The sequence below is a fragment of the Falco cherrug genome, chromosome 2 (genome assembly GCF_023634085.1).
Source record: "Falco cherrug isolate bFalChe1 chromosome 2, bFalChe1.pri, whole genome shotgun sequence".
In the NCBI taxonomy this organism is placed as follows: Eukaryota; Metazoa; Chordata; class Aves; order Falconiformes; family Falconidae; genus Falco; species Falco cherrug.
Genome location: NC_073698.1, coordinates 118,002,225 through 118,026,723, shown reverse-complemented (window position 1 = coordinate 118,026,723; position 24,499 = coordinate 118,002,225). Strand labels below are relative to the sequence as shown.

General features: G+C 47.4%; 1 protein-coding gene across 2 annotated transcripts in view; it reads left to right on the top strand.

Annotated features, from left to right (window-relative positions):
• CD96 (CD96 molecule) overlaps window positions 1–24,124 on the top strand; it is a 33,656-nt gene extending 9,532 nt beyond the window's left edge. For both annotated transcript variants that reach the window (XM_055702540.1, XM_055702539.1), the window contains 12 exons: window positions 2,221–2,330; window positions 3,804–4,026; window positions 8,307–8,362; window positions 10,665–10,755; window positions 11,124–11,300; window positions 12,604–12,657; window positions 15,233–15,307; window positions 18,053–18,130; window positions 19,771–19,851; window positions 20,494–20,583; window positions 21,574–21,697; window positions 22,767–24,124. In XM_055702540.1, coding sequence (XP_055558515.1) covers window positions 2,221–2,330; window positions 3,804–4,026; window positions 8,307–8,362; window positions 10,665–10,755; window positions 11,124–11,300; window positions 12,604–12,657; window positions 15,233–15,307; window positions 18,053–18,130; window positions 19,771–19,851; window positions 20,494–20,583; window positions 21,574–21,697; window positions 22,767–22,875 — 1,268 coding nt within the window. In that variant the 3' untranslated portion in view covers window positions 22,876–24,124. The remainder of the gene's footprint in view (window positions 1–2,220; window positions 2,331–3,803; window positions 4,027–8,306; window positions 8,363–10,664; window positions 10,756–11,123; window positions 11,301–12,603; window positions 12,658–15,232; window positions 15,308–18,052; window positions 18,131–19,770; window positions 19,852–20,493; window positions 20,584–21,573; window positions 21,698–22,766) is intronic.
• The last annotated feature ends 375 nt before the right edge of the window (window positions 24,125–24,499 follow it).

Genomic DNA, 24,499 nt, shown 5'->3' with positions numbered 1-24,499 from the left:
ATGAAGCCAGCATCTTCACACAGCCCCGACAGGATGGGGTGTTGAAGCAGTACGCGCTGGATAACTGTGTCAAGGACCAAGCTGCCACTGTACCTGCCATACAGGGGGGTGATGGGCAGGCTCCCCTTGGGAATTTTCCTGCACTTCACAGGGCACAGGGGCTGTATCAGGCAGAGAGCAGTGAGGTACAAACAGTGCTGGTAAGCATGTGAAACCCTCCCAGGCTTCTGTTCTTTGTGTGCTTCTTCTCTGTCTCTTCCTTAACGCAGTAATAGTGCTGATCAGGCATTGCTCCCTTTGCTGGTGCCCTTGGTTGATACCAACATATTCAACACCGTTATTGCTGCCTACATGTTAAATGTGGGCAGCTCTTGTTCATATCACCATCATTGTGGCTTTTTTCAGTAACTGTGTGATGCAGCGAGCTCTGCCACTGATGCTACTTGCTAGACAGAACTAAAAAAATTCAGTTTGCAACACACCTCTGGCAGATTTGTATTTTAAGGTAAACAGATTTTTGCAATGAGCCACTTCCACTCAGAAGAAGGCGAAAGACCTTAATCCATCCTATGAGTGGGGTGGCAAAGGGTGCTGCTCATTAAAGTACAGCTCCCAACTGCATCAAAGTGGATCCAGATGGATTCAACTTGTGCTGCTCATTAAAGTACAGCTCCCAACTGCATCAAAGTGGATCCAGATGGATTCAACTTGTAGATACTGCAAAAAGCCCTCAGAGCAGCAGGCCGATGGAGGACCTTAGCCAGCGGGCTGTTGATGGAGGTGGGAATCAAAGATGGGGGTGGGGGGGTGGAATAAGCAGCTGGGACCTGTGACTGTGAGAACAGATGGAGGCTGTTTGCAGGCAGAACTCCTGGGGTGGCTACTCATCCTTGTATTTCTCATAGGCTGTACGGCACTTTTGCATGGTAACTTATCCCAGCAAAGTCTCCTGTGTGGTTTTATTCCTAGATTTGCTTCCTTTGCCCTTCCTTTATCCGTTCCATGCTATCCAGCCCCCTTAGGGTTTGTGCGCTCTGTGTCCTGCTGTGACAGCTGCCTCCTCGGCTGCTTCGCTCTGGTGGAGAGTGGAAATGAGCTGCTTCTGCTGCTGGGTCTACTGGGCACCGCTGGGCACTGCCTGTATTCACATCCCCGTGGCACAGGCTGCGTGCTGGCACTGTCACTCCATGCTTGGGTGCCAGGCGTAAAGGAACTTAGAGTCACCAGCAAGTCCCCGCTGCCAAATAACCTAACAGTCTGGGACGGCTCAATAGTCTCCCTTCCCTCAAGATAAAAAAATAAATGAAATAGATCTCTATTTTATCGGAACATGCAAGCCAGAACTAGCAGGGGAGCAAAGTTCAAGAGCATCCCCGCGGTGCGTGCCTGGAGGGAAGAGGGGAGGCAGGCTGTGCAGGCAGGCTGCGCGGTGCTGTGCCTGCCGCCGGGCTGGCTCTCAGAGAGGTCAGTGCTCCCCAGGGCACTCGTAGCATCTCCTGGCCATCACTGCTGCTCTTCCTGCTCAAACACACGTGCAAACGCAGCCCTGAGGTTTAGACCACAGCTGCGCTTTACTCAGTGCATCACTCTGCCCTGCCACAGCTGGACCAGACCCTGGGCTGGGAGTAGGTAAGGTAGGAGATGCTGAAATGCTTTTGTAAACCGATGACAAAGGAAAGAGCGATGAGTTCTCTGCTTCTGGTGGTGGGCAGGTTGGAAAATAACAAAAGGAGCACTTACACTGAAAAACAGGGTTCATCTTAACATGCCTGATATACTGAACATCTTCCTTAGTGAAAAGCAGGTCTGCAGGTATCTTCAGAGAAAAGGAAATACAGGTGCACAAAATTGATGTGAAGGTTCATCGCCACAGAAAAAAAAAAAATTGTAAGAGAAAAATTGAGGCTTCAAATTATTCTCGGCTCCAAAAGGAGATGTCTTGATCCTGCAGTTAAGCAAAGATTTTTATGAATTGCCCAAAAAATTCAGGTAAAGCCATGAATTAGAGTGATGAAACTGCATCTAAATCAGATGCAGGGCTTTCACTTAACAAATGTGTCTATGGGTAATGGTTGAAAATTATGGTTCCTTTCTAATCAAAAAAGTGCCTGTTCCTTGAACAGAAGACCAGTCAGCACTGGGTTTTAAAGCACAATGAACATCAAGTTTCTGATTGTCCTTCTTGGGCTTTTTTTGTTGTTGTTGTCGCGATGACAAAAGAGGAGCAGCGCTACGTGAAGGAAGTGCGGTTAAACCAGACTTTAGAAATTCCATGCCTTGAGGACACGACCTCAGATAATTTGTCCAATTACCCATTGAAATGGCTCGTGGTAAGTATTTTTTATCTCAGGTATAAAATTCAGAAGCAACCAGAGGGTATTTTTTGCAGATTAAAATAGAAACGTTAGATTTTACTGCGTCCTGCAGAAGCTCCTAAACAAAAGGTGTCGGTTGTGTTAGACTGTGATAATAAAGGGGGAAAATATAAACGTGGTTTTGCAACATAGAAACCACAAACAATAGCTGTTAAAGAAACAAAGAAGGGAAAATTCCATCTTAATTTCTTTTAATTTTTCAGGAGCACATGTAGAGCAGGTCTGTGGAAGGTGGCAAAGCACTTAGCAAATGTAACAGAACTAAAATATTCCTTGCATTGGGTTTCTCAGGGATTTTTGCAGTAGCAAAGCTGTAGTATCTCTGAAAAATACATGGTTACTGTGTAGGGTAGTAAGATATCAGGCTGCTTTGAAACAGAAAGAAAAAAAGGTGCTGACTGTAATGTTTTTGTTAGTTAATCCTGTGTCACAGAGACATGCAAACCCAGGTACCTAGCTAACCACATAACGACTATTTTTAAGCATTTTGCTGTGAATTATAAAGCTTGTTACATTTTTTTTACCGCATATCACTTTCTAGATAAATATTTATATGCTATATTTTAATGTAACCTTTTAGCATTAATTTCAATCAGTAGGGATAAGTATCAGCCAGCAGCATCCTTGAGGTTTGCCTGTGAATTTCTGTCTATTGCCACAGAAAAGCTGTAACTGCTGAGGTTTTTCTTAAAGGTGATTTTCAAATATTTTGGGGTTTTTTTAGGTTTTTTCCCAGCTCACAGTCTATTTAGATCTCCCCTTTGCAGCACATTCTTAATATTAAAAATCTTTGTATTTTTGTAGGGAGCATCCTTGGCCTTACTACTTTTTAGCGTTGCTGGTTCACTCTACAAAGTAGCAGAAGGAGGGGAGGGGCGGGGAACCAAACCCAAAGGTCATCACAGTGATAGCTGTGGGCCACCATGCATCATTTAGAGTACAGCTTGCAAATATGTGCCAAGGCACAGATGTCCTGCTTGTGCTGGCTGCATCTGCATCTAACGGTGGCTGGCACAGATGACTTTTAGCTTTTATCATCAGGTTCTCTCTGATTAAAATCTAAAAGAGCAAGGATTTTCTTGGAATTTCAGTGATATTTAATATGTATGGGATGTTCAGCATAACTTAGAGATTGCTGCAGTGAGACAGCAGCTCTGTTGCCCTCTCTGCAAGCTACTCAGGAGTCACAGCTATTTACTCCATAGGTCATTGGTAAGATGATGACTGCTGTTGTATTTGAAGTTCTGGGAGAGGATGTATATGAGAAAAGAAAAAAAAAAAAAAAGAGATGCTGCAAATGTCCACTTACTGCTACTCAGTGCTATGGGCATGAGGGAAGATTTTTATAGTGGGAATAGAGCTGGCTACACAGATGCTTGGGCTGGGGTGTCTGATCTTTACCCACCAGGTGGGTTACTCTTTTCACAGGGCAAAAATGGCAGGAGAGAGGAACTGGTGAGCAAGGAGCCCTCCCACCCTGCGGTGTACGGCAGCGGCAGCACGCAGTATGGGCCAAGAGTTCGCCTGGCTTTGAATAACACTCTGAAGATTTTCGCCACCCAAATCACAGATGATGGCAGGGTGTTTTCCTGCCACGTGGTGTACCACCCCCAGCGTGTCCTGAAGAGCAGCACCACCGTGAGAGTATTCGGTAAGGGGCTTATGCCAACGGCTTGAACTTGGAAAGGGAACGCGACTGCCTGTTTGCGAAGAAGGCAATAGCTTTTGAAATGCGCAGAGGTTTTTTATAGAGACCTATCTACATTGTATTTTTCTCAGCTGCAAGGAGTTAAAATGTTTGTAAATAGCCCCTTAGTTCTTACGAAGAATTTGAGGCCATCCCTTCAATCCCTGGCATCAAAACTAGGCGATCATTGTGCACATACCAGCAGTGCTGGCATGCACATTGCCACCATCTCACCCCCACGTGTAAGCTTCTGTTGGCACTTTGCAAGTTTCAGGTAAGCACCTTGGTCACCAAGATGTCCATGATGCAGTTACAGAATGACCATGCTGCCTGTGGTTAGGAGATGATGGCCAAAATTCTGGAAGCAGCCAAAGTGCTTTGGAACTACCGTTGCTGCAAAGTCGCATCCTGGAAGGCATGTGATGTTCAGCGGCTGCCAGAGGCTCTGGTTCTGAAAATGGGGTCCTGCCTGGAGGTCCCAAACCAGGCAGGAGTGGGAGGACCTGGGTACTGTAGGTGTGTGGGCTGGCATTTCAAGCTGTAAGTCTTCTCCATCTTCATTTGCTTGCTCTGTTCCATTTCTAGTCGCTTAGGAGCTGCTCTACAATTGCTAAGGTACAATCAAGTCAGAAAAGTGAAAAGTGGGCTATATTTTCTGCTTATAGGGCAGTGGGTCTGGAAAACATATTTCCAATGCTCCTAAAATGAATGGGTGTTCAGCAGTGGGTCTGTCAACTTTCCCTTGACTGTAGCTGCTTGCCCAAGGAAGCCCACGTCTCATGGACAGAACAGCTTTTGCTCTAAAGGCAAAGATTCTCCAGGGAGCAGCAAAAATAATAATAAAAAATACCAAACCACAACCCAAAACCTTGCGTCTGGGGGCTGTTGGTCACTGATGCAAGAGAAATAAAAATAGAACATGATGATCTCAAATTTCCCCTTGCGTTTGCATGATTCAGACATGGATCTTCCTTTTAAAAATTAACATTTGTCAAAAAGCTACAGTGTTGCCTGGGTAATTCTGCAAGTATACGAACCTACTTGAACTCTCCCTCCCTGCTGATGCTCTTGCCTTGCATGTCTGTGAGCCGAAGAGGTTGCTTTATTTGGCTCGTTTTCTGAATTACTGTGCCACGTGTGGCTGTCCGTGCACGCACCCACATCAGCCCACTAGCACAACAGAGGAGAGCAGCGGACAGGAGAAAGAAGCCATGGCCCTGGGTGACCAGCAGCCCATGGTGCTCCCAGTAAGCACTGGCTGGCTTCGGGCCAGTGTGTCCATCAGGTGCCATCAGCCTTGAGGGCAGGGTAGGGTGCAGGGGCTCCCCGAGAGCTGGTTTGCAGTGGGTGCTGAGGAAGGTGGCTCAGACCTAGAGTCCAGAGCTCAGAAGAAAGTGCATTTTTGTGCTCTTAGCCCTCTCCCATCTGATATTTTGCAGATAAACTAACTATCTTGCATGCTGCCATCTGATATTTTGCAGATAAAATAACTATTTTGCATGCTGCCTCACTCTTTTCTGTTACCATTCACTGAAGTCGCACTGTTTAACCATCGCAACACACCAGCTTTTCTCCATTTCCTCGCTCGTGCGCAGCAGGAGGGGAGCCCAAAAGCAGCCTGCCTGGAGCTGCCCCTGTGCCAGCCCCCAGCCCCTGCGCTGGCACAGCCGGAGCTGGCAGAGGGCAGGCAGAGACAGCCACCAGAACCACCCAGCAACCCCCAGCTGACATCTGGGGACAGACCAACAGCCACTGCAGACGATAGCACACCTCTTGTTCCTTGAGCCAAAGCTGACCAGGGAATGAAGAAACGAACATTTATGTCCTAGCAGGGTAGACCCAGCCTCAAATGGCCAGGGCAGGACCTGAGGCACGTAGCAAGTGTACACAATGTCAACAGCACATACATTGGCTTTATCTGTCACCCTGGTTGTTGACAAGGATGTAGCTAGAGAACAAAGGAGAACTGAAACCTGGGGAGGTTTTCCCATCTTAGCAAGCCCCGTCACCCAGATGTTTGTGCAATTGAACGCCATGGGCTGGGCGGCATGAGAGAAGGGCAGGAGGGCAGGCAGCTAGTGCTGCACGGCGCTGTAATGGGCTGGAGGAGGAGAGGAAAGTGCTGTCGCCTGGGGAAAGTTCCCTGTGCAGGACCCCTCTGACAAATGCTTCGGGGCAAGCAGAGCAGAGACAGCCCAAGTGTCAGGGGTGGCAGTGGCAATTCCCTGCAGGAGGTGGCCTGAGCGTGAGCAAGAGCTGGGTGGGAGAGGGTGGGGAAGGCATCAACAAGTGGCTCAATGAAGTTGAGAGTCTTGATAGGTTGAGTAAAAACAGGTATTCCATCGAGAGAGAGCTTTTTTTTTTAAAAGAGTACTTTTGGATTGAAATGCTTATAAAAATATTTCTTTTCTAGAGTTTTTTAGATACAAGTTTCTGAGAAAATGTATGGGCTTTTCACATCTAACTTTGCCAAATATTGATTTTTCCTTTTTGTAAGAGTAAAAGCTCAGCCGTAGAAACTACTGTACTAAATATTGAATTTCTGCTAGACCGAAAACATGGGTAAATATCCTAGCAAGGCAAATGAATGTCAAACTGTTAAGAGGGGTTGGGATGTTAAATGGAAAAGATCTATTAGGTCATCCAGAGCTGTGCTTGAGAGCTGCCTGCCAGGGCAGTTACTCAGCAAATGTCTTCTGAGAAGGCAGAGGACAGCAGCCAGTACAGATGTGGAAAAGCATACCTGTTCTCACACACACACAGAGGAAAAAGAAAAAAAAAAAAAAAAAAGGCAGAGCAGGCACTAGACTAGATCTTATTTATTCTCCTAGCCAACTTTCAGGTGAGATTAGAAGACCCACTTTACCAGACTATTTCTCTACATCTGAAAAAGTATGGTTGTCTTCTGCTAGTCCCACCACCATCTGTACAGTTTTGACATAGCAGAAACAAGGATGAAATCTTCAGACATTCATTTTCTGATAGGAAGAATTCTCCCCACCACCCCAAAAAAATAAACATAAAGGGGAAAAAAATCCCTCAAAACCAAAAATGGAAATCCTACCTGAAAAGCACCCTAAGTCCAGAAAAACATAAGGCCACAATAATTAAATATAGGTTTCTCCCAGGCATAATCCATCAGTAACATTAGGCAGAAAAATGGAAATTAAAAAAAAAAAAGGAGGTGGGAGAGTCCTTGGTAGTTTGGAGTTTGACTATATAGAACAACGGGGAAACGTGAGCAGTTAGCCTCAGAGGGGAAGGTAATGAACTGGGGTGACCCTATATCAATTAACAGGTTAGGAAAAAATGAAAAAAAAAAGAAAAAATAAAAAGAAGAAAATTGTCTTAATGGTAGAGATTAAAGTGAGGTTTAGGTTGGAAAGAGAAAGAATTACGGACGTCCTAAGTAATCTGGGGCTGTGCTTGATTCCAGTCCAGTTTTAAGGGTCAGAATGGGCCAGAAGCACCATCTAACCACGGCTTTTGAGACTTGCTATACATTAGCAGTTTCATCAGTCCTAACTTAACGAGTCTGTTAACGTTACTGCAAAGCGGTGATCCCAAAGGCTAGTTTAGAAATGCCAACTCGGAGAGGCTGACAGTACCTGATAGCTTTTATCTAGACACAGCCACAGTTAGAATCAAAAACGCTGCAAAACCAGAAGGAAACACTTTTTCCATTTCTTGTGGATGCGGCCACCAGCGCCCTGCTGCTCTGAGCGAAGGTGACCTCTGGGCTGGCTGGCACGCTGGGAAGCATCTGCGGTGTGGCACGCTCACACATCTACCCAGGCAACGGCCACGTGGGCAGCTGGTACCCCAAATTGATCAGTTTGGGGGATGGCTAAAGCCTTTGCAGACGGCTTGGAATGGCAAACACCCCGAAACCCCAACAGTTCGGGAGTATTTTGTTTCAGCAGGCGCAGGAGGGGTGGCTTTGCTGCCAGAGCTGCCTGCAGGATGGTTTTAGCTCATTTCTCCAGCAAAGCCTCCCAAGAGTGGTTTAGATAAGCAGTGAAATACATCACGGATCTTGCGGTAGTAGCTGCTGATATATGCTTGTAAACCACTTCCTTGACCTCGAATCAGAGCTGTGCGAGCTTTTATCTTGCTAGGTGTGTGGGTGGATGTAGGATTTAATTTCCACTCCTTTAACGAAACAAGGCTGTTAAGTCTTATTAGAAGCTGTTACTGTGACCTTTGGTATCCGTTTCACTCACACACTTCTGTTTGCTTTCCAGCCTACCCTGAGATCTCCGTTAGCCTGCCGGAGGGCTCAGCTGGCACCTCGCCGAAGGTGAGCCGTTTTGGAGCAGGGAGCAACGCCTGTGGCCGCTGCCATGCCACCCCAGCAGGGCCAGGCAAGCCAAGCTGGGTCAGACGTAGGGGGGACTCCCAAAACTGATCGAGCTCACGGGGCAACGAGCAAGTCAATGAGTTAACGTCAGCCGTTTGTGCCCTTCCTCCTGAGCGATTCCCATCCCCACAGCAGTGAGCTGATTCAGTGAGCACAAACCGGAGCTAGCTAAGGGCTTCTTCATGGTATGGGCAAAAGCTGGGTTTGTGTTAGCCCTGGGGAAGGCTCCAGGAGAGGATCGAGAGGCTGTGAGGAGCTGATGATGTCACAGAGGGCTGTGATGCCCCCTTTCCCTCCCCATCTGCCCGGCTACCCCCCAGCAGCCTCAAGCTGCCTTCTCTTCCTCCTTAAAATCCCTCTCTGAAGGTCACCCGCTACCCGGGATGCTGCTGCGAGGGGCCAGGTAGCAGCAGCCTCCGCCTGCCCCGCAGCCCCCCGGGGTCAGGGAGGGGAAGGGGCTGCGGGAGCGATGCTTGGGGCACCGGCCTTGGCCTGATGTGTCGATGGAATGGCGATGATCATGTCAGCTGCAACGTGTCATGCTACAGTCCTCAGCCGGAGCAGCGGGATGCCGACTGAGGGACTGGCTTTAAGGCTGAGGGGCCCTATTTCAGGCTGAGCCCCTGTGTTTGGGGGGCCTCTCCTTTATCACATGTTTGGTAATGGCAAAACCTAAAGCTCCGCTGTACCACGCTGGCCATACTTGGCATAAAACATATTTTGGCCCATATGACTGACCAGCAAGACACCCTGGCTACTAGCTACGGCACGTTGCTTCCCGATGCATCTGGCCAGGTTGAAGCTTTTGATCTGTGAGCATCCCAAATTAAGGAAGTTTTCCTCAAGAAGAGTGCTTGTGGGCAGGTAGAACCTTGCATTAACCGTACCCACCTGCTTCAGACAAGCCATGAGTTGGTTGGTTCTGCAAAACCAGTATCATTTTCCTGGTGACCTATTTCCAGGGGTGGTGTTGGACATTGCAGGCTTTCACCCTGTTGAGCAGGGCAAGGAGTGCTGCTAATCATGGGACCGGGCACTAGAAACTCTACCAAGAGCCTCTGCCCGTTCCTCACCTCCCAACAAACACCAGCTCCTTGTCTTTTCCACCCTTTCTTGCAGAGCTTGAATCTCCTTTGAGTGTCAGATTTGTATTTCTTCATAGGAAGCATTCACAAAAATATGACGAACTAAAAGAGCCCGAAAAATAAGAGAATAATGAAAAGAGGGGGAAGCAATTGCGCTAGGAGTTCAGAGGTTATTTACCACAGCAAGGGAAGAGTTTCAGCTGGGTAGTTTCAGTCTTCATACTGAATGATTGACTTCGGCTGGCTGCAATGCGTCAGGTTTGCTTTCAACTAAGTGTGTGAACCACTTTCTTCAAAAGTGGGAGCAAGAGGGCTTTGTGCTGCATAATAGCACATGCTTTTTCTTCTTTTTTTCCTGCATTTTTTTTTTCTTTGGTTAAATGGACAAGGCAATTTCTCTTAGCGCAATAAGCTGCTAAGTAAATGTAATTGGGAACATCCAGGCAGCATGAGGATGAGACCTCCCACCCTGCTAGTGCCCAGCCCTTCATCCAGCCTTGATTTCAAGGTCCTTCTCATCTATGGCTTGAGAAGAAATCAAATTGACCGCAAATATGGATTTTTGGAGCAACTGGAGTACAGTTAGGACTGTTGCGTGTACAGCACACAATTCCTTGTGACTTCTGGAAACCTCTTACACATCATGCCCTCTGCAAAGTTGTAGTATATATTTTGTACATTCAACATAGCACTGTGTCAGGCAGTCTTTTTCATGGGATTTGTCTCTTTACCTGCCTAATGAAGGAAGGATTTAGACGGCAGTCGGGAGGTATCTCGCTCTCCCCGCACACGGTGGGGTACCAATTCCTGTGGTTTTCCATGGGGGTGTTTGCCACTGATGCGCTGGGCTGGGGGTGTCACCCTACATCTCTCCAACCACAGCACACAGGACTGGAGGGTGTTAGAGCCCCGTCACCCCCCACCTGGCCCATGGTGGTTGGGGTGTCCCTGGGCTCTTATTCCACAGAATGCAAATCTCATCCAACTCTTCAAGCAACCAGAACACTGGGGGCGCAGGGGGGGAGAAGCGCAATAAAGAGGGAGTGAGTGCTTCCTTCCTGAGCGGGATGGGGGGTGAAGAAGCTGTGTCTGTAAGGAGGTTTGGCAGCCAGGAAGGATGTAGCAGAGGGTGACGGATGGTTTTTGCTGCCCCACAGCCTAACGTGAGCTGCGTCGTGAGGAAGGCGTTTCCCAAGCCAAGCCTTGTGTGGTACGTGGACAAAGCGAGCCTGGCGGAGCAGGCCGGAGGTAACGCAACCTGTCAGCAGGACCACAGCGCAGCTCTAGAAGTGGTCCCCAAGAAAAGTGATTGTTGCTCATCTGCTCCTGCCACAGGGAGCCTGGTGTCCGTCTGGGTGAAGGGGAGAGCATCAGGCCTCCTCCAAGGGACCAGCTGGCAAACAGCTGTGACCCAGAGCCCCCTGCAATTGCTAGTGGTGGGAGCAATGGCTTGGCATGATCACGCTGTTCTTGCCAAATCTTTGATAGCGACTCAGCCAAGAAACCTGCAGCCAGATGAGCTTGCTTTTCAGTACCAATATTTTGCACAGCTCTGATTTATAGTTTCAAATGCAGTGAGAGAGTCTTGCAGCTTTCATTTTTCTTCTTTTTCCAAGAAATTTCTGTTGAACAAGAAGACTCACAAGACAGTGAAGGTTTCTATCAGCTGAGATCAACGTTGTTCTTGCAAGGGACCCACCAGACACCTAAGACATTCTCGTGTGCATGCCTGTTTTCCTCCCTCAGGAATGGAACATGGACTATCTCATCAGAAGAAATATCTATTTCCTTCGGTAGGTTTTTCATAAATAGGACACATCTGAAAGGTAAAATGTTAACAACACCGAACACATGTATTCTCTGCTATTTAAAATACTGAAGAAATGCCAAGAGTATGGAAGCTTTGTTGTAGAAAAGCTCATTGTAGAAAGTTCATCACACAGCTTGAACTTTCTGGCAGGTTTTTTAGCTTGAGTCTTGCTCAAGTCTCTCAATAAGCTAAGTAACTCCTGCGCAAACATAAGCGGCTTGTTGTTTGTTTAGGCGGCAGCTCGCTGCACTTCCCACGCCCCAAAATAACGCCCACTTAGCTGATCCACACAGCACCCATGAGCTGTTACAAACGTGTTTCTCCCTGAGCACTCCCGGCAGAAAGCCTGTCTGTGCGCACTGCAGCTCTCTGGAAAACCAACCCCCAGGGTCAGGGCTGTTGTATATCTTCAGAGAAACCTGCAAAAGGTTGAACCAAGAGCAGCTGAACTATTTTGGATGGTGGAGAAGCTCCCCTAGAACCTATACGGTAAGAATTAGCTCTGCATTAGGGAAGCGTGGAGAAATACTCTCTCACGGAGCTGGTGAGAGCAGGAGACACGGCACTGCAGAGGTTTAAGGCGTTTCTGAGGATGCAGGGTGGCTGCCAGAAGGGCAGACAGGTTTCCTTTAGCACATTCTCCGTGCATGCCTCCTCTTCAGGTGCAAATGCATATTTACACCTTTTTTGGTTGTTTGGGGTTTTTTTCTTTTTTCTCCTCCTATTCCCCCCACTGTGTATGCTCCTTGCTGCACAGACAATGCACCTGAACTGCTGGCCCCTTGGCTGCCTCCATGGGTACCTCACACACCACGGTGACTACTTGTAGCTCAGCTGTGCTCACCTGTGGCTGTGGATACACTTATTGGTATGTTTTTTCCACAGACTGCACCAAAAGCCAGAGCTTACTCCTCTGGAAATGTAGCATCGGAGGGAAGGGCAAGAAACAATTGTTTTTCTCCAAAATGACTCATTTCACCCAATTTGCAGTTTTGTAGAAATACGTTCGAGTCGGAAAGCCGTCAATTAAAGCAGTCTACATTCTTGCCTGCAGGCTATGCTAAGGCTTAGGTAGATCCACTCTGTGTAAAAATGTTAATGTATTTAGATGTGACAGAAAGGAAAGTATTAAATTAATTCTCAGCTATGTTCTGTGAAGGTGCCATACCAATGCACAGTGTGAGACAAACCCCAGACTAACTTTTCAGCCTTTATAACAAAAGCCTAACTACTTTTAAGAACTGCTTTCGTCTTTTTTTTTTATTTTATTTTTTTCCCCTCCACAGACAATAAGTCTAATGAAGCCACATCTGACGCTTTTAACACCATAACTTCAGAAGGTAGGATAAATCAGAGAACAAAATATCTTGGGTTATGTTAAAGGTGCGTCTGTAAATTCTTAAAGCTGTTGGAAAAATGGTTTTGCAAACTTGTTTCAGGATGGGTAGCAAAGTATCCCTTTCTGCAGCTATGACTTCAGAGAAAATACAATAAATAGGTATTTTGGTTGTGTAATCTATCATAATTAAGCCCAAGCATAATTAAACCCCAGCCCTGAGGGGCACTTAATGTTATTTCTGATGCTTCAGCTGGCATTTGAATATAGTTCTTTCAGCACTGAACCGATAATTAAAAATAACAGCCCTACTAATGGTTCCACCTTCTGTTAAAGTACACACAAGATCCTCAACGCTTTCGCCTAATTGAAGAGCTGCTGGGATGTTTCTTAATTTGCATAAATTTGGTAAATCCGCACTCTGCCCCTGCAAGTTTGTCTTATTATCACCTTAAAGCGGACAGGCACATCGTTCCCTCCACACCTCAGCTGAAGCCCTTTGGAGACGCTTCTCTGGGAGCACTTGCTCTGCTCCGCACAGGAGGCACCTGCCCCTCAGCAGTGGGTGACGTGGTGCAGGGAATGCTGCAGGCGACCGGCACAGGCACACGTGTGTGTCGCCATGTCAGCTTGCTTCTGCCAGCTCAGGCTGTGGCAGGGTCAGCCAAAACCTCGCCGGGCACCAGAAAGCCATCCCAGGTACTGGGGATATCTGAGAAAGGCTTTGTGCCCTGCTGGCATCTGCAAGGTGACGTCTCAAAGCAGCCCGTCGGGTCGGGTCACCGCACGCTGCAGAAGCACATGGCACCCGGAGGTGTCCTGCCACCCTGCTTTTGAGACCTGCTGCATCTTTGGGGAGGGTCAGCCAGCTCCTGTGAGATCCCCGTTAGTGCAGCTGGGGCACAGGGAAATGCAAATGGAAGAGCAGCACCCAGAAACAGTCAAAGGAGGCATGAACGCTGGCAAAGGAAAGCAGCTGGGGAGTTAGTGGTTACCTGCCCAAGCCAAGATCCTATCTGCAGGGGGTCACTCCCTGCCCAGCACCCTCCCAACGTGCCCAGGCGGACAGCGGCTGCCTTCCCAGGTGTGTTTTCCTGATGAGGTGTGTGAGCTTTCATACTCACCTCCTTCCTGGGGCCCTTTGGGGAGATGTAGTCCTTCCTCCTAGCTAGTCAGCAGGCACTTTGCCTCACCTCCTGGGGGAAAAAAAAAATAAAAAAAATAAAGACACATCTTTTCAGGATGAAAACACTGCTTGGGCAGGATGGTGTCTCTGCTGTGCTTGGCTGGCTGGTTAACGGTCCTTTAATTACAAGGAATAACTCCTTCTCCCCTTCTTTGAGGACCTGGCTGAGCACTTCCCAGTGCAAAGTGTCCCTGAAAATTCCTGTCAGAGTTGTCTCTGAGGCGCCTCATGGACAGAGCTCTGCAGGTGCCACCACCTGGTCATATATGTTATTTCAACATGCGTGTTGCTAAGGTGCATCTGTTTGTATGGGATAAAACCACGTCGCTCACTTCTGCTTTTTGAGTTGAGCTGTCAGGGGCTCCAAACGCCTTTATCCCCCAAACCTCTGTCTCCCTAAGGGTTTCACAGCTTCAGGCGCTTCGTCTTTCTCCCTGGACCACTTGGCTGAGTTGTGCGTTGAAAAATTATTTGGAAATTGGGTGATGCACTCTCTCACTCTTGAACCTCGGAATCACCTGCTTTTCTAAAGCAGAAGAAACACCTTTCTCACCCTGAGTAAAAGTGTTTTCTTTGATTTGTTATAGACCTTGGAAATTCAGCACTTCCATCAGCTGTCATGACTACCTTAGGGGGGGAAGCTTTCTTTATTACTCAGTTAATAGGTGTAGGGTCGCTGCTCGACCTTTGCTTCAATGTCACGTGCAGAGCCAGGGGCAGGCAGGGAAAGGTCGGCGTGCCCTGGTGCTGGCAGTGCCTGTGTGCTGCTGGACGGGAATTTGGGAGCTAGGAAGTTACCCAAGAAGAGATCTGACACAAATCCTGCCAGAGAGGTGTGTGTGATGTGTTGGTTTGTTCTCTTTTTTTCCCCTTGACCCAAAAGGAGCGCATCGTTCCCATTCGTTAATGCTATAAGACAAATAACACTGCTTTGCTAGAGCATGCATGTGGATAACTATATAAAATTATCTTCAGCAATTAAGAGGAAAACCCATAAGCGCAGGTGATCTCCCGGGCTGCTGCATGCGCTCAGGACCATTTCTGGCCAGGCTCTGGCTAGGCGGAGGAGCACCGCCGTCAAGTGCAGAATCCACCTCACAGCAGTTAAACCTGAACCCTGTGTATGAAATCATAAATAAATAAATAACGCAGCTAGCGCACGTGAAAGGGCCAGCATTAATAACATCAGCTGTCTTTTGGTGCCCCATGAATTTGTGGGGACGCATTTTGAGCGTTTAACCTTAAATCCAACAGCAGGGTTCCTGCTGCAGAGCCTGTGTTTACCCCACAGCTACTGCAAGCTCTTTGATCCAGGTTGTTTTATGATTTATTAATAGTGTTTTAAAAGACCCTATTGAGTAAAGGTGATACCGTGCAATCTGTTTGTCTGTAGAGCACCAGTCGACATCTTTGGCCTCTCTGGATTTCGCAAGTCAGGCAAGCTTGGCTCCTGCTTCCACGACACAAGGTAATCAATGCAGCCAAAATGTTTTCTCTATTGCTTCAGGAACGTAGGAGAAAGATGCATCAACACAATAAACACCTTGCATTTTCTGTAGCAGTTTAATGTCCGCTGAAGCCCTTGTCCTAGTGCATTACACACTAGGAAGTCCACAGGTCAAAATTAAATGTATGAGAAAATGCTGCCTTGATTTTATCTTTTTTAATGCTCAGTTAAGTTTATATGCATTAATTTCAGTAAGTGAACAAACACCAAGGATATATTTTTACAATACCTATTCCTTGTATCTCTTTATTTAAATATCATACAAAATTAGAATTACCTTAGAGTTGGAAAAAGTGCAACCCAAACGTTGGAGCACAGGATTACAAATACCAGAAAAGCATCGATAAACAAAATGTTTACAGCAGATGACTCCGATCGTGATTTCGTCTCGGGGCTGGAGGCCAGCAGAGGGCAGGGAAACCCACTCGGGGGGTTTAACCTCGCTTCCCCGGGGAGAGGCGCGGCACCAGCGGCGGGCAGGCACTCGGCACGGCAGCAGCCTGGATGGAGAGCAGGCAAGGCTGTGAGTCCTTCTGATCCCAAGGGAAAGGGTTGATGTCCGCCAGTCCCAGCAGAGGGTATTTTCTCATGGCACAGCCTGCCTGTGAACGCTTTTGTCCTTTAGAGCCTCTTTCCATTTCGAAGCCCAGCTGTCCGTCCCTGGCGGGCTGGCTGGGTTTAAGCAGCAGGCAGAAGGGTGCTGGGGCTGCCCTCGCCGGCAGCAAGGTGCAGGCATGGCACACGCTCTCCTTCCAGAGACAGAACGGTGTGAAACGGCAGCGCCGGCAGCACAGGGAAGAGGCAACACGGCAAGTTGTTGTCAACAGCCGTCTTCCCCTCCACAGCAAGCACCAAAGCTCTGGCTCAGACATGGCCCACTGCTGAGCGGCTGGCAAGAGTGGATTTGGCCCTTGGTACTTGCAGCAGCCTTGTTCTCCCAAAGAAAAAAAAATTGACTGCAACAGACTAACTTTCATGAGCCTGTGGGGCACTGAATGTCCTCCTTAAGCTGCGTAACGCAATCCTGCAACCTTCGCTTAACCTACATTATGCTACAACAGCATTTACCTATAGATGAGCGAGTAACGTGATGGGCATGGGGGGGGGAGGGTAATACTGGATTGATATTTACAATTGAATACAATAAATACACTTGAACACAAAGCTTCTCCTGCCCCAGCAGAGTGCTGCTTGGGAGCTGGATCGCTCAGTGCAAAGTCCTGGGGCATGAAGAGGCTAGAGCGAGGTATGCCAGGGCAGGAGCACAGGTTGCAGCAGCACTACAATTAAAGTTTGCTGCTTCTCCTGCTGCCGTTCCCGTCCCCAAGGCAGAGGCCGGCCTGGCTGAGAGCAGGGCAGCAAAGCGCCTGTCCGAGTGCGCTGACAGCCCTTCTGTTCAACAATTGCTCAACAAAGGGTATGAACATACAAGGTGAAGAGTTCCTTCTCCTGAAAGAGTTCCTTCAGTCTTGAGAGGCGCAAGACACAAGATCTGAAGAGTTCTCCTCGCTGGATTATACATCTCCACAGGCTGAGGAGGTGTGAGGTCAAAGATGTAACATAAGCCGGAGCTGAGCCATTTCTCTTCCGTAACTAGCCCAGGAATCCACTGCCTGTTACCCCAGGTGCCTGCCGCGTGGCAGCCGTGCTGTGCCAGCCCTGGGGCAGTGCTCCTCCTCTCTGGAACCTGCTGGTTCCCCGGCTGGTGCCACCACCAGCTTCCTGAGCACAGCCTGGGGGCTGCAGCCGACCAGGACGCCAAGTCCAAGTCTGCCCTTTTAAAAAGCAGGTTGGTTTGGTTCCTGTTATTTTGCAAGTTTTTAACGAAAATCCAAGAGACAGCTGGGAACTGGTAGGAGGGGAGAGCGCAGAGGTGGAGGCAGGAGAAGGAGGAGGGGAGGCAAAGCCAAGGCTGTTAAAGCTGCAGCCTGGTCTCTGCTTGGCTTCCATGGTAGCTCCATCTCTGAGCCCAGAGATGCTCAGGCTTTGAGTGCTGGGTTACAGCTGCATTTCACCTTCTCAGGTTTGTTCAGATGGCTTAATGATACTTTTCCAAAATGACACAGGTGTTAGGAAAGACGGACTCTCTTTAGTAAATGTGAAACGGTCCTCTTGGAAAACAGAGGTCTACTAGCTAAACCACCATCTGTCTGTGTTTGAATAGCAGGTAAATAGCGAATTGAGCTCTAGAATACTTAACACTTCAAAAAAAAAAAATTATTAAAGGCAACCATTAAATAAGTTGGCATTTGGCACCAGGCATCGCAGGTGTGACTCCTGCACACAAACTTCTTCAAAGCTTCTCTTTGCTAGTTGGGAAAACAGTTTTGTCTCACCAGAGCTGGTGAAACCCTGTCAAAATTCTGATTTATGCATGTTTGTTCATCACCCCACTGGCTTCAGGTCGAAACAAGCCAGTGCCCTTGGAACCACTGAGTTTCAGCTGAAACTCAGCCAAAATCCAAAAATGCATGCATAAAGGCCCCGCATGTTTTCTTAAAGTGTATTCATCCATCTCACCAAACCCCACTTGAGTTTCTAGCTTGTGACAGACTTTCAAACCAGACACAGAGGGAAGCAGGCATCTGGAGTAGTGGGCAGCAACTGTTTGACCTCATTAGTCAGGAATCAGGGAAGAGAGAGAGGGGAAAATGAAAAGAGTTGTGGTCCTCTACAACAATTTTTACAAGCATGCGTATTTTTCAGTGGGAGCACCGATTTCTACCACAGAGGCAAAAAGCTACACCAGTGCCACAGCATCCACCGAGCGTCTGACGGCAGCATGTGAGTAGCTGGTGCATCTCCTTTGCTTCACAGGGCTGTAACAGGGGAGCTATGAGGCCAGTTGTGGGTGCTGCAAGGTGCAAACGTGGCACTGGCTTAGCGAATGTTGAGTTGCAAATCCACAGTGATCTGGGTTGAGTTGCAAATCCACAGTGATCTGGGTTGAGTTGCAAATCCACAGTGGTCCGGAGTACCTTGCAAAAAGTACAGCAGCAGGGACTCGGCTCTACACGGCTCTTGGTTTGCGTTGCCTTTGGCAAGAACATGAGCTCCACGGTGGTTATTTTCACCTGATAGATGATAGCCATCGCATCGCCATGCAAAATTTATTACTAAACATGGAAAAGTTGTGTCCAAGCAGAGGCCAAAAGTCGGGCAGTGTAATCGTACCAGTTTCTCAGAACTTCACAGAAGCAACTCCCCTGTCGCGTTGCACTGAATTAGGAGAGAAAGGCTTGAGTCTTTCAAGCCATCGAGGATCTGGAGCGGCAAAAGAGGAACAAAAAAAACATTCGAGTATCCCGGTTTTATTAGCCATATTTAATTCAATAATATTAAAATTGAAAGAGTTGCTAGGCAAATTTAGTGAGTACTGAGGGTAGTTTATAGATGAAATAAATTACTGGAGAAGCTAAATAAAATCACAGAGCAGCAATGAAATAATGAGATAATGTGGGACAATAATGGCTGGCTAATAGAACTTTGAAAGGCGGCCTCATTAAAGATCAATAAATCAATAAAAAAAAACCCTAGGAGTGGACGTTTTTTCACAGATTTTTCCCTTTAGAAAATCGCTGCTCAGCAGCAGAAAGCTAGAAGTCACTTTCTTTTTTTAACGTCTTGCTTTGTCTTTGTGCTTTCAGAACAGGCAGGACCTGTCAATGTGCTTCTGCACTTGTACAGCCGTCGTCTTTTGGCTGAAGTGCGAACATAGCAGCCACTTTCCATTTCCTGAATATATTTTTGGCAGCACTCTGGTGCTTATTTACCCACCCATAACCCACACCCACACATTTAGACCAAAATCTGGTGACAACTTCTAATGCTTCACCGTCCTGCTCGTGCACAGCTGGCTGTTTGCAATTTTTGCTAAAAACATGCTGAATTGCACTGCTATTTGCAGGAGGTGCCATGCATTGCTACATAAGGCACAGTGCTATGGGATCTCTGAGTGTATATTCTTTTTTATACATATATATGTGACTTTGTAAAATGCCAGATCTACCACATTTATCCACCCAAAATTAAACACACAATAAACAAGGAGAAAAGAAGAACTGAATTAATGTCCAAAACTAAGTGAACTTTTAGAGCACCATAAAATGGGACTGATTTTGGTCGGTTTTTTAATCCAAACATACATACATATATACCCAGTGTCAGTCAGAACCAGCAACTCATAAGGATGAGATTTGCCTGGCTCTGTCTGCTTACTCATTTAAAGCATTGAACAGTGACTTTTTTTTCCTTGGATTTATAAATCAGCGATTATACTAGAGACTTTCAGGTATCTCTCTTATTTCATTTGTTGTTGGCATCAGAGAAAAACAAAGGGTATAAAATAGCCACAATGGAGCCTGATGAAGCAGTCACGTACAGACTTGTAAGATAATTGAAGGATATTATTTCTTTTTGTACAGATTTCAACTATTCCACCACCGAATCCCTGCAAAGCCTCAGGAATGCCACACACTCCTCCGAGGATACAACCCTGGCGCATCGTAAGTGCTGTGGCAGCTCTGGAAACGCTGGGCCATTGTCTAGTCGCATATTTTAGCTGTTATTTTAGAAGAGGCAAACACAGAGATGGTTAGAAAAAAACCAGGAACGTATCCTTAGGCAGCACCAATCTTAAACACAGGTAGCTTAGCTGTATTAGGAAAGGCAAAATATCTCTCTAAAAAAAAATGAAAGACGATTTTTGTGGTTCAGATGTAATACTTGACAGAGGAGACTGAGGTTTTGCTCGTTCATGGCAGAGGCAGACCCTTTGTGTTGCTGCTAAGGCACTTAATATCTTTAGCTTTTTCATTACCATCAAAGAGGTAAAAAGCTCATCATTCTCCCAGATCACTGTGCAGCTCAGTGCCGGCTTGTTGGAACACCTTAATAAGTGTTTTCTAACAGTCTTTCTTTTTTCTAACATTCTTTAATTTGGGAAAAGCCCATTCTTTGTCTAGCCCCAGGTTGGAGGCCAAAAATGTAGGCGTCTTGCCAAGAGAATTTTGACACCCTGCTTCTGGACTTTGATTCCCAGTCTTCAGCAGGGTGAATAACGGTGCCTTCAAAACACAACCTGCATCTAGAAAAAAAACACCCCACAAACAAGTTACTAAAAATGTTCTGTGCCCGTATCTTTTTAGGTAACCTGTCCTTCAGCATCACAGAGCAGACAATTTCAGTTACCAGAGGGAAAGCTTTCTTTACTACCAGCAGCCTGCTCAATAGTACTGGTGAGGCACTACCCCACAAGCCCTCTTCTTTGCAGCGTGCCCTTGCAGTAAGTGAGAAAAGCCGAGAAGCACGAAACCTGGAGCATCGTCGTGTGTTGGACCAGGGGGCTCCAAAAAAGGGAAAAGAGATGAAAAAAGGAGTCACAGCCGCTGTGTCCCCACACCGCTGGTTGTCGCAGGCTGTTGGCATTCCTGCGTTCTCCCTGCATCCACAAGCAATGCCCTGGTGCACGTTTTCTTCCAGCAGCAAAACGTGGCCAGTCACACTGCTGTGCCCCAGGGGGTCACCCACGGCTCACGCAGCGTGGTGGTCTGGGTGCCTGGCCGCTGCCACTGTGGCAAAGACCCAGGCTGGGTGACACACCAGTATGACCAGCCTTGCAAAGTGGCACGGTGCCAGTACAACGGGAGGTGATGCTGAGGTGGGATCACCCACTGACTCCCCACACCCAGCCCACCGCGGCACCCACCATGGTGGCTGGAGGAGGACCATGCTCCTCCTTCCTCCCTGCACCCAGGACCCTGAGGGCACCTCTTTCAGCAACCAGCACCCCCAGGGGTGGCTGTGCAGCAGGGGGGCAGTGGGGGAGTCCCAGCATCACGGGGCGGGGGGAGAGGTGGCTGTACTCAGCTGGATGGTGACATGTCTCTCAGAAAAACTCAGGGGGGAACAGAAACAAAGCAATGGGGTTTGGGTGAAACGCTTGCTGGGCTGTGCCTGAGTAATCGCATCATGTGAACTGCTGGGTGGCTGAAATCAGCCCACAAACCTCATCAGAACAAAAGTGGGTTAAATCCATAAATTCCAGCTGCAACGCTCAGAGTTTGGGATCCTCAGCCTGGGAACCCGGCAGCCCGGCATGGATTTGGGGCTGCCTTGTAGCCGGTACTGTGCCCGGTGGGGAGCAGCGAGCCGCGGGCAGCAAGCCCAGCTTTCCTTCCTCTCTCCGAGGATGCTCGGCTGAGCAACCCCTCCTGTGTCCCTTCCAGGCAGCGTGAGGAACACGAAAGCCAGCCACTTCCCCTGGCCAACCCTGGTAGCCATCCTGCTCCTCTCCTGCAGTATCCTGGTAGCTTTAGGCGTCAGGAAATGGTGTCAGTACCAGAAAGAGATGTGAGTACTGGGGAGGGGAACCGTGGGGGCGGCGGGGGTGGCCCAGAACACAGCACAAACTCTACCCCAGCTGTCTGGATTTACACGTTCTCATTTGAGACTGCCCGTAGCGACCGAGACCTTTGACTACGTGGCTCGCTAATGCTGGGTTTTTCCATACAGCAGTATGAAATGTGGAGCATTCTCAGCCCTTTCATCTGTTCTGTGGCCCGTCTATAAAATAAACTTTAAAAAAAAAAAAAAAAAAAGAGCTGCAGTGCAGCTTCAGGGTGTGAGGGAAGAATACAAGGCAATTTTTTTCCCCAGAGCCCCCCACTTCTATTAGTCTCCCTACCAGCTGCTTTCACTCTCTCATTTTGCACGGTTACTTGAGGACATGTTTTAATGAAATTGTACTTCTAGGGCAACTCTATTTGAGTTGTGAATAACATATATGAAAGTAGGCTACCTGAAACTTAATCCCAGTCGAAGAAGCATCGAGTTTGTAATTATTACCAAAGTTTAATTCCCTACTAAAACACTCGGAGATCTACTGATGAAAGCAGCATCTGAAAGCCGATGATTTTTAGTCTTACTGACGTTACTAAAATGTTTGAAAAATCATAGTGATAATGGCTCATTTGCAGTTCTAGAAAACCCTTTTGAAACATGACTGCGAACCCTATATATCAAAGGTAAAAATGGGCGTGATTTTTTTTGACTGAATTGGGATGGGACCTTTCTTTATCTTGGTCTATAAATTGGCAAAAAACCCAAAAAGTTATGAGTCTTTAAATATACCTTCAGAGAGCAGTGTGAGCAAAAGCTCTCTGCAAGGGTTTTGAATAGGTCACCGGGACATTTTAAAACATGACTAAAGTAAAACTGTGAGGTGGGAGCTGAGAAAGCCAAAGGAATGAATACCAGGAGGTGCAGAACTGCAACAGGGCAGTCGCAGTACGTAAGGGCGAAATACCAGGTGCTCTTACTGTGACTGGGTGTCCACCTGCCTCCTCCTGTGAATGTTCTCCAACAGCCTTTTACACGGCTTTGGTAACACGAGAGCATGGGTTTTTCTCTTTTATTTCAGTATGAGCAGACCTCCATCTTTCAAGCCACCACCCCCTCCGATAAAATACACCTCCATGGTGGAGTCCGACGGGACTCCCCCATCCTGCCACGAACTGGAAAACCTCTAACACCACCTGCACCCCTTGTGCAGCGCGCAGAAGACTGACACAGTTAAAAGGCTCTGTCTTTAAAGCAGTCATTATAGGAGTTTGGTGTTAATGACCCACATTAAAATTCAGAGCGCCTAAATGCCATTAACGCTGGAAGCTGAGCACTCCTGAGGACACTTACTTCATCCTGTCTCTCTCTATGTATGCATTACGTTAACACCAGTTTGAGTGTCACCGTGAGATTCCACGTGCTTAATTTGAATTGGGTGATCAGCTGGGAATTTGCTGTCTTGTTAATGGAGCAGATTAATGCATCACTTCGCCAGCCTGCCTGAAGAGTGTCGAAGCTTTTTTGTTTTACTGAGCGTATAGAGATGACAGCTCTGCCATACGGACATCACAATTACATGGGAAACGTTGGCTTAACACAAGCTTTTTGATACCTACGTGAGCCATTCTCACAATTATTATTTTTACTATACAAGTATTGACTAATGTGGCCCAATATATAATATCCTATCACGGTGAAACCAACCAAAAAAAAATCAGCACCTTACAAGGAAAGAAAATAGTCTGCATCCCTCCTCATGGGGTTGCAGCACAGGATCGCAGGGAGGGGTTGGTGTGATGGAAGGGCCAGCACAGCCCTGGTGAACGCATTCGTGAAGAAGAATCGGTTGCTGTTGGTGGCCTCAAATGTCACCTTTGGGCTCAGGTACAAGCCACCCGTGGGCTGGAGAGTTAAGGACTGAAGTTAACAAGGACCCTAAACAAAATGGAAAATGCCAGTCCTTTTGGAAGTGTGGTGCCTTTGAAACAGTAACTTCTCTTGAGCTTGAAATAATGTTTACAGTACATGTGAGGAAAGAAAGGAATATAATAAGTTTATTCTCCTTTGGTCTTAACAGGCTTCTGTCATTTGCTGTCTCCACATTTGTCAAGACCTCAGGGGTAGCTTCCCAGGTGGCTGAAGCCTGGGGAAGGGTTGGTCTAGCCCTGCCTGGGCTGTGTATGTCCTTACACTGACACTAATGATTAAATGGGGGTGCAGAGGGTGGGATCGGCTCAGCCCGCCGCAGGGTTCCCAGCTGCCCGATCCCTAATGCCAGGCACACCAGCAGCAGCGGGCATGCTGCCCTTGGCAGCAGGGTGGTCGTACATTGCCTTCAGCCGGCCAAGATGCTGTCCCACCAAGTCTGTTTGGAAATGTATTGTTACCATAATGGTATTTCTGTAATTAATACAAATCAACGGAAATCCAATCACATCAAGCTTAAAATTGGTATTCTGATTTAGGGATGGGTTTTGCTTTATTTACTGCTAAACACCGGTTGATGAGTATCAGGGTTCAAAGCACTGTATTTCCCGAGAATTTAGATGAATGAATGAATTACAGGAAGGAATGATCTGACAGACCTTTTTAAAGTATTTTGTTGTATTATTTACCTTATAGCTCAAGCGGTTCTAAATCCATCACTAAGGGGGTATCTGTGCTGAACAGAAAACACCTTCCTTCCTGCAGAACTATATGGACTTTGTATGCACGGAAGGCTCAATATTAATTTGTTTCTTGTCTGTATGGGTTTTTAGAAACAAAGTAGTTTAACTTTTGTCATATTATCGGTCACTGCAAAAGAAGGTA